General features: G+C 46.4%; 1 protein-coding gene across 2 annotated transcripts; it reads right to left on the reverse strand.

The window, feature by feature from the left end:
• Positions 1-1,580: 1,580 nt before the first annotated feature.
• METTL23 (methyltransferase 23, arginine) lies at positions 1,581-11,135 on the reverse strand. Of its 2 annotated transcripts, XR_010787486.1 has the most exons (6): positions 10,982-11,135; positions 8,498-8,602; positions 6,478-6,715; positions 6,313-6,397; positions 5,096-5,485; positions 1,581-2,929 (listed from the first exon to the last, which is right to left on the reverse strand). XR_010787486.1 is itself a non-coding variant. In XM_066586478.1 (5 exons), the coding sequence occupies exons 1-5, from the start codon at positions 11,102-11,104 to the stop codon at positions 5,317-5,319; spliced, it is 720 nt and encodes a 239-aa protein (XP_066442575.1). In that variant the 5' UTR covers positions 11,105-11,135; the 3' UTR covers positions 3,534-5,316. The 2 variants fall into 2 exon arrangements, 1 of the variants encoding a protein (XP_066442575.1); XM_066586478.1 differs by lacking the exon at positions 1,581-2,929 and having other exon boundaries at positions 3,534-5,485.
• Positions 11,136-11,336: the final 201 nt, after the last annotated feature.

Below are 11,336 nucleotides of genomic sequence, written 5' to 3' on the forward strand. Positions count from 1 at the left end.
CGGGGTCATCTGCTCCTCCAAGATTCTGCACTAGCCCTTAGCCACGGCCCTGACCTGCTGTCTGAGAATACAGAGGCTGGATCTTACAATAAGGAATCAGATTGGTCATCCACTAAAATGACCATTCTGCACATTGTGTTTGCACTGCGACCGATTTAATACATGATTGTTTCTAGGACTGGGGTCAAACGGGGCGGAATTTTCGTAACAAACATTTTTTTTAAACCTGAGAGCAAGTAGCAAAGTGGAGAAGCTTCGCAGAAATCTCATTCACACGCTGCAGACAAGCCACGCAGAATTCAAATCCAGAACGGGGCAGTTGTATCGCCGTTCATACTGCTGGCTCTCCTCTAGGGGGCGAGATTTCTGCAGTGTAATTTCCGTGCTGTGTGAACCCAGCCTTGTACCTTATAAACATGCAGGCAGTAACGGCCGCATTGTGGAGTCTGCAGGCAGCATTTATCACATGGCAGAGAGGTTTTGATTTGCTCCTGCAGCACAAGGTAAACTAATCAGAAGCTTTAATTGATCCGCCTGCTGCAGTTTCCTCTCTGACTACACAAGTCCAACACATGCTGCTGTTTGCACTGACTGTAGTGGGGAAACAATGACATGTGGACAGCTTTAACTGGTGGTAGTCCCTCAAGTCACAACTCTGAATTTCTGGGGTGACCTTGGAAGGCTTACTTCATATTTGCCTCGTGCCTTCTGTTAACCCATGACGCAGCGCAGATCCATTCAGTCCGATGACACCCGATCGCTGGAGCTTAGAATTGGGGTCAGTGAAGTTTGTGTCATCAACAAAACTGGCCTCCAATCTGATCAGACTGCCCCTACTGTGTACAGATCTGTGTGTGAAACAACTAGTTATTTCACATGTGCTACAGCAAAGGATAAAAAGGACAAATACAAAAGGAATCCTTGCACGCCCTTCAGTGGGTTTTTTTTAATCTGAAGGTCATATAAAAGCTGCATCTAAAGCTGGACATAAACACTGCCTGCAGTACCATTCCCAGCCACTGCAGTAGGTACAGAACTGCATGTTTCTGGCAGCACACCAATGCGGCAGACTAGTGATCAGGCATTAAATGTTAAGCGCTAGCCCTCTCCTTTAGGACATGTTCACACGTAGCAGAAACATTGCAGATTTTCCCCTGCAAATCAACCTGATTGCTGCATCTTTTGATTAGGAAGCAGCTGCCTGCGATTAGGTTACTGCTTAGGGAAATAGTTTTACACTAGAACTCTGGCACCCCGTCATACGTAGCGGAAGTGATGCATGGCAAAATCTGCAGGGGTTTCGCCGCAACATTCACACCACTGGATTTTGACTCACACTCGGCTGCATATATACAGCTACAGTGCATCCCTCCCCTCTGAGTACACGGGCAGCCGCTAGTGAGGTGATGCCACGCAGCACAACGCTCCCTAGTAGCTGGCAGCACAAAGTATTCCAAGGGGGCGCTGTAACACACTGAAATCAGTTGTGGGTACATAGCCGATTCCTAGTCCCAATCCACAGCACTGGTGCAGATTAGGGTTGGGACATAGACACAAAAATATCGATAGTATCGACTATCGATTATTGTAAAATATCGGTGGAAAACGATCGATATATCGACTTTTTAAACTGCTGTATACAAATAAAACCGGTCTGGGGTTAATAAAGCAACAATCAGCAAGAAAATTATAGTTTTCTTTTAAAACGTTAAAACTGTTGAATTTATTATGAACTTCTAACTATTAATAACAGGAAAATATATTAAAGTCACAAATGAAGATAAAACATTACAGATGAAACAATTAAAATGAGGTATATGAAAAGACGTTTTTTATCATTGGCCCCAATCATCGTTATCTAATGAGCCAAGAAATATTAATCTGCTTGCATGCTCTCCTTTAAATGCTCCTTCGAGCAGACATCATTTCACCAGCTATTGAAACCATTCTTATTAGAAAAATCGGGGCCTGGTAACGCGAACGCAGCGCCCTGAAGGCAATTGTAATTGCGTTAGATGGGTCTCCTATCTTTTCTATGGGCACTGCGTTCGCGTTAGACGCTGAACACATGACATGTCGCATCTCCTTCTCTGGACGCGACCTTCGTGCGTTCAGCGCAGCCCTCCATCTGCATGTGGAGATGCTTTCATTTAGAAAGCATTGCCCACAGCCATGGCGTTAGACACAAGCCTTCAGAGCCTCGGCTAACGCCATGAACAAACGCATGTGGAGGAGCGGCCCAAGACCCCACTTTGTCTGAGAGTCGTTTTGCCTGGAGCAAACCTTCTTGGTGACAAAGAGTCAATTCACACTTTCTAAAAGTTTCTAGAACTTGTTTATAAGTTCATTAGTGCCTCGAGCAAAACTACATCCTGTACAACACAAAAGGAAAGGGCGGAATGTAAGGAAAGAAAGTCTGGTCACCGGACCACAAGACACGATTCGATATTATATCGCCCTAAACTATCGATGTTACCGATATATCCGACATAACAATATCCATGAAAAGTATCGCCAAAGCATTAGCCATATATCGGTTTTTGATGTCCCAACCTTAGTGCAGATCGTGATGTAAAATAATGCAGATTTGGCCATAGAAAATCTGCAGCATTTCCTCTATGTATAAACATACCCTTAAAAGGGTTGGTAGAGTTCTAGGTCCAGTCTACAACCAGTTCCCGAAATTTAAAAAAAAAAAAGCAACATTTGCTAACTTTGGACACATATGCAATGACAGATCATAAATTGAACTCTTTTTGATCCCACACAGCCAACTTATTAATAATAGTTTTTTTCCCTGTTCACTCCGTCCTTTCCCCCACCCTGCCAAAAAAGCTATATGTACCTCAAAGTGTAACAAATAAAGACTACAGCTCTCGTGCAAAAAACAAGTCCTCACACAGCTGTTGATGGATCTTCGAATGCAGTGCTGCAAAAAAATAAAAATAATGGACTTTTAGTGTTCAAAATTGGAAAGACTAAAAATCTGTCTATATAATTAAGCTGTAAACAGACCGACTCGCAGAGGAAAAAGTCATGTGATTTGTACTGCATAATGAATACTGGGAAAGGAAAAAAATGGCAGAATTGGGTCTCTTCTTCACTTCCCTGACGCACTCACATCTGCGAGTTTCTCAGGTAACAAACGGCTCTTTTGGCTGAATAATAAATATTTAGTGTACTAAAAGCAGACGACATTTCTCCGACAGATACATGACAATACATTCAGGTAGGGCTCCTGCTCATGGGCGGATATTTGCTGCGACAGAGCAGGAACGCACGGACCCCGCTGCTTGCAAAGCCAGATTCTACACACGGAATCCGGCTCTGCCGTGTGCAGGGAGCCTAAGGCCTCATAGCCACGTGGAAAATCAGGCCCGCCGAGGACATGAGGCCTAGAAAGAAGAATAAACTCACCTGCTCCGGACAGTGCGGTTCTTCCCTTCTCGGCCGGATCTTTTCTTCAGCCCGGCGGATGTGCTCAGCACGTTGGCAGCGTGCCGAGCACATCCGCCAGGCCGAAGAAAGAAGATCTGGCCGCAAAGAAGGGAAGAACCACACTGTCCGGAACAGGTGAGTTTTAATTCTGGCACGGGTGACCCACACGAAAATGGAGCATGTCCGGATTTTTTCCTGCACGCGGATCCGCGCCTGACGGGAAAAATGACACCTGCAGGTATTTAACCCCTTAGTGACGGAGCTTTTTTGCCTTTTTCCATTTTTGTTTTTTCCTACTCCCTTTTAAAAAATCGTAGCTCCTTTATTTATCCATCGACGTCGCTGTATGAGGGCTTGTTTTTTGCGGGATGAGTTGTATTTTTCAATGGCACTATATATTGTACCATATAATTTACTGAAAAACTTTTTAAAAATTCTTAGCGGAGAGAAATGGAAAAAAAACGACATTCCACCATCTTTCAGTGCGTCCTGTTTCAACAGCACACAAATTGCAACAAAAACGACCTGATATTTTTATTCTATGGGTCAGTATGATTACTACGATACCAAACTTGTATAGTATTTTTTTTTCTATAGTACTTTAATTTTTTTTTTAAAGATATTTAATTTTTTTCAATTATTTTCTGCGGTCATTTTGTGCGCGCAATAACTTTTTTATTTTTCTGTCGCCGTAGTTGTGCAAGGTCTCATTTTTTGCGGTATGTCCTGTAGTTTCCGATAGTATCAATTTGGAATACATACAACTTTTTGATCGCTTTTTATTGCGTTTTTTCTGGGAGACAGGGTAACTAAAAAAAGTGTATTTCTGGCGTTTTGTTTTTTTTTCAGACGACGTTCACCGTGCGGGAAGAATAATGCACTACTTTGATAGATCAGACTTTTACGGACGCGGCGATATCAAATACATATTTTTATTTTTTTAACAATTAAAAAAACTTTATTGATTTTTTTTTTTACATTACTTTGAAGTGCCCCTGGGGGACTTTAACATGCGATGCTTTGATCCCGCAGCGGGTCCCTCCTTTCCCGCAGACATGAGGCCTACAAAGAAGATTTACTTACCTGTCCGGACGCTGCGGATCTTCCCTCCGTCACGGCCGGAGAGCAGGAATTCAGCTGCGGGTGTGCCGCAGATCCGGATGGCTTCCATAGGCTTCAATAGATGCCTGCGGGAGCCACGCACTAAAATGGAGCATGCTGCGGGTGTTTTCCCGCACATGCAATCCGCGCCTCAAGGGAAAATGACATCCGGAGGTATTTAATTACCTGCGGGTGTCCAATGCATCCCCATGAGGCGCGGATCACGCATGCGGAACACCCACTGCGGATCTGTCCCCGTGGACATGAGGCCTTAGCGTGGTCTCACATCTGCACTCGGGGTTGGGCTTTCCTGCTACGTTTCAGGAGCAGAAAAGATAAATCCACGCAGACGAATGGAACCGAACAGCGCCGGACGGACCCCACTGACTATACTGGGGTCTGCCCAGCTTTTGGACAGAAGAAAATGTGCTGCATGCAGTGCCTTTTCTTCCAGTACTGTGTGCCAGTACCGCTGACTGGGGGTTCCAATGCACAAGTGAAACCATTCTTAAGAGGTTCTTCATACACAAACATCTGACGTTTCTAAAGACATTACCCTATGTACAGCTCTTCTGAATTTTGGTTCTCCAACTCCTCTGCAAACTTCCCCACCATACGGAGGAGGGGACCTGCAGACACCTGCATGGATTTCACCTCCACCAATCTCACTTTCTTCACAGAAGAACCTCTTCTTATATTCCATCGTTTTGTGTTGGTGCAGCTGGAGTCACCCCTAATCCCCACTGTAAATGTCCTCACAAGGAGAAGAGCAGACGGTCACTTAGAGGAACCTCTTTTCAACGTGATGACCATCATCTGAATGCTGTGCCTTCCGGGGAGGTTGGATCCTGCCAGGCCTTCTCGGTCAGCATTAAACATCTTCAGGGGAATGTTTGAACATCTGAGATCCCATTTGTGCAGTAGAGCTTCCATTGACCAGTTGGCACTAAGGGAAAACATTGATACAATTACATGAAAGGTACATGACAAAGGATGGTTCTTACTCTGGAGGTTCTGCAGATCCTGGATTACAGGGTGGGGCAGTGACTTAAAAGGTGGAAGTCCCAGCAATCATCCCTGCTGATGAGGAGAAGCCCCATGAACCTACAAGTCGACTGGAGAACCACCAGCAAGTGTGAAGAATGATGGGAACAACTCAACTACCAAAAACAGGTGCAGCCTGTGGCCCTAGTAAGAGCAGCATACAACTAGGAGGAATCAGGGTGCAATAATTTCAAAAAGTTGATAAAGTTTGTGTGCAGGGCATACTCAAAGGACAAAGGCTAGGTAGCCAATGTCATTAGAACTTGTGGCCTTCGCTGACATCCAAAGACCCGACCCGCTCCTGCTTGATTGCACTAAGAGGGGCTTTAATCTTGCGTTGTATTTTTACTAAAGCGCTGGATTAAAGCCCTAGACCAAGTGTTGTATATCTGCGACGCTTGGTCCTTATGGGGTTATAAGGGTTGTGAATACAAAAACATTCCCCCCTACATTACTCGGAGGACTTCCACCGAAGTCTGTCAGCAACACATACTACTGTCTGAGTTCCACTATTCTTTCCTGACTTACTGAGATTATACAAAATGGTCTGTTTCTTCCCCAAGAACAGCTCCACTCTTATCCATATGCTGCGCCTCATATGGCATCTTCATTTCATCCAAATAGACGAGACTGAGCTGCAGTACCAGGCATGGTCCATGGCCTAGAGTGGCGCTGTTCCTAGAAGAAAATAACCTATTTTTCATTTCCAATCACGAGTGTGAGCGTTACCTTCTGACTTGATAGGTCGTCCAGAATTCAACGCTGGGGTTTCTTTCCATTATGAAATGCACAGTCACCAAGATGTCTTCAAAATCTGACAAATAAAAAAAAGTGATTACGGCATATTTTTTTAAACCTGCAGTTATCTGGCTGGTTGTCTGTGGAGCACATTACCTTTTGGCTCATAGAAAACATCAGAGCCCAAAATGATATCGATAGGCGGCAGGGTGAGCAGATCCGGTGATATCTCACCCCAGGTCAGTCCGATGACGGGTACCCCGGTAAGGTTATTCTGTGCGCAGCTCCTCAGGCAGTTCTCCAAACACTGCGGTAGAGCCGCTGCATCTGACAGAATGACATTGGCGCCACACTTGGCAGCCACGACACCAGGCAGACTCACCCCCGCACCCACCTATAACAGCAAGGCATACATCCACAGATTAGACAACATGGCCCAGAAACCCTTACTCTCCCACCTCCAGAACTGCTTACTTCTTAGGGTACCAGCAGGTGGACCCCAAATAATCATCTCATCGGGGAGCCTTTTTAACCCCTTTAAGGGCGACTACCCACTACAGTTTTTTTTCACTGCGAAATTCGCTGCGTTTTTTTTTCTGCAGGGGTCTATGGGACTTGCAATGTTAAAATCGCGATCGCGCAAAAATCGCAATTTACTGTGAAATCGCGATTTTGCGTGATCGCGATTTTAACATTACAAGTCCCATAGACCCCTGCAGAAAAAAAACGCTGCGAATTTCGCAGTGAAAAATAAACTGTAGTGGGTAGTCACCCTTAAAGGGGTTTTACAGGGAAAATGCTATTGATGACCTATCCTCAGGATAGGTTATCAATAGTTAATCAGCGGGGGTCCATCACTCGAGACCCCAACCAATCAGTCAATTGTGTGCCCGCTAACAGCAACGCAGAAAGATAGGAGTCGGAGTGAAAGTCTCTGCTCCAACTCTGTCTAGTGGCCGGCGCTTGTAACTGCAAGCACGGCTTTCATTGAAATCAAAACGAACCGCTGTAACTGCAGGCACAGTTTGTAACTGTTTGTAACTGTGCCTGCAGTTACAAGCGCTGGCCACTAGACAGAGTAAAAGCAGAAGACTTCTGCTCCAACTCCCATGTAATTGTGGCACTCTCAGCGGGCGCACAATCAGCTGATTGGTCAGGGTCCCAAACGATGGACTCCAGCCGATCAACTATTGAAGACCTATCCTGAGGACAGCATTTTTCCCAGAAAACCCCTTTAAGGCCGCTTTCACATAGCCGTGAAAATCGTGCGAGATTTGTACGTTGCAGGACGCACAAACATGAACCCCATTCTTTTAAATGGGGTCATACACATGAGCAATTTTTTTTCTGAATTTCATCGTCCATTGTTTTCAATGGGACCGGAAAACAAATCTTATGGCGTGCGATGTGAGGCACATTCGCCCATACATCGCAGAGCTTCGCAGCCCGATATCGCACTCAGCCGTGTGTAGGGACCCTACAGACCAGACAATTTTTTAGGGATTTTACCCATGTGGTGATTTTACTGCTATAGTTTCTTTTCTTCAACTACCAAAATTATTTTTGTGTGCTCAGATATCCATCACAATTTAGGGTGCCATCAGTAAAAAAGGGAGCAAGGAGCCTCCAGTCCATAAGACGTCCTGAAGGAGAAGTGGTTCATCATGGTGCACCACTTATTCTGGCACTGGAATAAGCAGCTCCACACATACCTAATCCAGGGGCAATAGAGATCTTTCAGCGTTGCACCAGGGTATTTCTACGGCACCCTGTATGTTAATCTGCTCTGCTCCTCTTGCCCATAGATACAATGTGACAAGTCCTGTTGGAGCTAGCCATAGACATAGCATATTTGTGTATGGGCACGCTCACTCATCAGGACATGGGAACGCGCCCTTAGGCTACTAATCCACTTTAGAACGCTCCAAGTGGAATGCTCACTCAGCACTCCTTATACGCGCACTCGGTGCAGATGATGAGCATGCACGAGTTCTGGGGAAGATGCCGCTGTCAGACATCGGGACCAGGAAATTAAAATTTAACCGCCCGGTCCCTATCTCTACCGAGAGTCAGAAGGCTCCCGTACACTTTAGAGGGTCCCCTGTAGACAGTTCTCGGAAGATTCCCCGTATTATACCATGGCTTCCAGAGATTCGCACACCAGGACAAGACTGACCTCCAACACGTTCTTTCCAGCCATGGCAACTCGGTGAAACCAGACGTACTGGGCAAGAACTGGCGCACAGGGCCAGACGTACATCCCGTACTCCGACTCCAGCACCTGCAAGGTAAGAGAAGAGATAGTGTTACAAACCCTGTACCGGGCGGTGGGCACATCTCATAGCCCACAGCAGATCCACGGGAGGATTACCCGCTGTCATAGGGGCATATCTACAAGTTTAATGATAAAAAGTGAAAATATTAACTATTGTCATAATTTATAAAAATATTATTAGTCCTGCGCCCAGTGTTTGTGCGGGTTTCCACACTCCTAATAAAATGGCATTGTAGGATGTGGGTCCCAGTGGGGTCACAACCCAGTATCAAGTGAGGACAGTCTGCGTCCAGGGCTGCGCCAATTTGCATGCATGATATAAATGAGGAAAATAAGAGAAGTGCACTTTATTGGTCACTCCGTCTCCAAGAAAAGGTTTTTATAAAAAGCAAAAAGGCCTCAGTCACAAAAGGGGGCGACAAAGTTGCGTGATTTTTCTTGTGTTGCGACAATGCTACAAATCGCATGTATGTGAAGCCCACGCCTTCCTATGGGTTCCTTCACATTTGCGATGTTTTGTAGCATTCGAGATTGGGAGTCAAAAACCTTCGCCCGTCGCATCTTCTCCCCGATCCCCAGCACTGTTTATCATCTCTATTGGCCAAGGATTGAAAAATTTCCGCCTCCTGGAAGCACTGCCTCCGATTGGCTAGGCATCACAGCACTCAGCCAATCAGAGCCAGCACTCAATGAATCATTGAATGACTGTGATTGGTTCATCGAGCACTGGCTCTGATTGGCTAAACATCACAGCTAAGCTAATCAGAAGCAGCACTTCCAGGAGGCGGGGATTTTTCAATCCCTGGCCAATAGATGATGAAGACCAGTGCCGGGGGAAGATGCAGCATAGCTGACAGCGCTTGTAAGGTGATGTATTCTTTAACATTTTTTTTCCCTACAGCTAGGGCTTATTTTTGGGTTAGCGATTATATTTGAACCGATGCGATATCACGGTGATATTGTTTGTGTTGCCCGTGTGAAGGAGGCCTTATACACACACATACGAAATGATTCTCCCATACCCACGAGCGGAAATCAACTGCGATTTTCTGCTTGCGGGAGAGAATCGCAGCATGCTCTATTCTGTGCGGTAAAATCACACGTACGACTTCGATTGCAATCAACGGTAGCTGTCTGTGTCGCGTTATTTCAGGCAGTGAGCCCTGCTGAAGTACCACGAGAATCTGCGTCACGCGCACCGGCCCGCAGGCGAGGCATTCATGGCGGATCCGGAAAGGTGAGTGTAGGGTCTCTGGGAGGTGCCGGGTCTGATTCCACTGCGATATTTTGCAGGCGGAATCCGACCCGACCGTGATCTACATAAGCCTACATAATTTTGGTAGCGTCGTGATCATGCTGACTCACAGAATAACACCCCCCCCCCCCCCAAATGTCACAATTGCACTCCCCCACCCCCCCCCATTTCACAACACTCAAATATTAACGTTTTTTTTAGCATCTTATATGGTATATTAAAGTCCCATTGTAAACGACCTGATAGGTCAGCAATAGTAAAGGCCAAGAAAACTCCTGGGAAGTCTGATTACCAGACAACATTGCCTGTTACTCCGTGTTAAAATGAGAAAGAGAGAAATACTTCCAGCGCTGTCGGCCCGCCATCTGTTGTTGCTGGTGATGTCATAGGACGTCACATGACTGCTGCGGCACCACCTGTTCTCCTGGCATCAGCACCTACATCCTGGGCACCATGAGTTCAGGATGGTGACGTTGTAGCGGTCAGGTGATTTCTGATGACATCATCAGCAACAATAAACCCAGGGACCATGGCGGGGCTACAGCGCTGGAGGGGTTAAGTACTGCTCGTTTTGTTACTTTATAGGGGTATTTGCTGCCCAGTAACCGGACCCCCTATGAAAAATCATAGCATGCTCCATTTTTGCATGGATCCCTTCCATTGACGTGAACAGAACCTGTCCGATCCACGGCCCTTCCACAGTTGACATTGCAGAAGGATCATGGATTCCACTACATTACCAGGCCATGATGCAGGAAAAGCAGGAGTTTAAAAAAAAAAAAATCTGTACTGTGCATGTCCGACGGCGAGCCGGATTCCGCATGTGGAATGTGGCCCAACTGTCTAGGGCCGGCTGTATTCGCACGCGCAATACGCAGTGAGCAGAACCTGTTGATTTCAATGAGTTCGTTAACAAGCGCAGATTTTCTGTTAAGTTAAAAAATACACAATTGCATGCGATGGTGTGAATGCGGCCTGAGCAAGTGCAATCTACAGCAATAGCGCCTCTCAATGGCTAGAATACAGTACAACATGGCTCCCTCTCCAACCAGACACAAGGGGTTAACTCGCAGCCTGCATTCTCGCACGTACGCCATGGCGCCCCACGTGGCCAGTACATGAATAAGCACCTCGGGGATCCGAAGCCGGAGCTCCCGGGACTGCTCCGCTCCTCCGGTCCGCTCATCTTCCCGGTAGCAGTACTCCCGACACACGACCCGTTGTTCTTTCCCGCTCCTCTCACCCCCAGACATCGCCGTGCGCTACACGTGGGCGCCATAGTGTCGCACAGTGATGACGCACTTGACAGTGTATGGCTCCAGCAGCCATCTTGGTAGAGGCGACCGCACTTGGTAGTTTACGCGCACTTTTACGCGGACCTAGACGTAGCTTGTATACACTCAGGATTTCGGCTCCGTTGCATGTATACAAGTGTTAAGAAACTAAACCCCGTCTAGTCCGGCCTCAGGAGACCTGCCTACGTCA

This window comes from Eleutherodactylus coqui, chromosome 13, assembly GCF_035609145.1.
Source record: "Eleutherodactylus coqui strain aEleCoq1 chromosome 13, aEleCoq1.hap1, whole genome shotgun sequence".
Taxonomy (NCBI): Eukaryota; Metazoa; Chordata; class Amphibia; order Anura; family Eleutherodactylidae; genus Eleutherodactylus; species Eleutherodactylus coqui.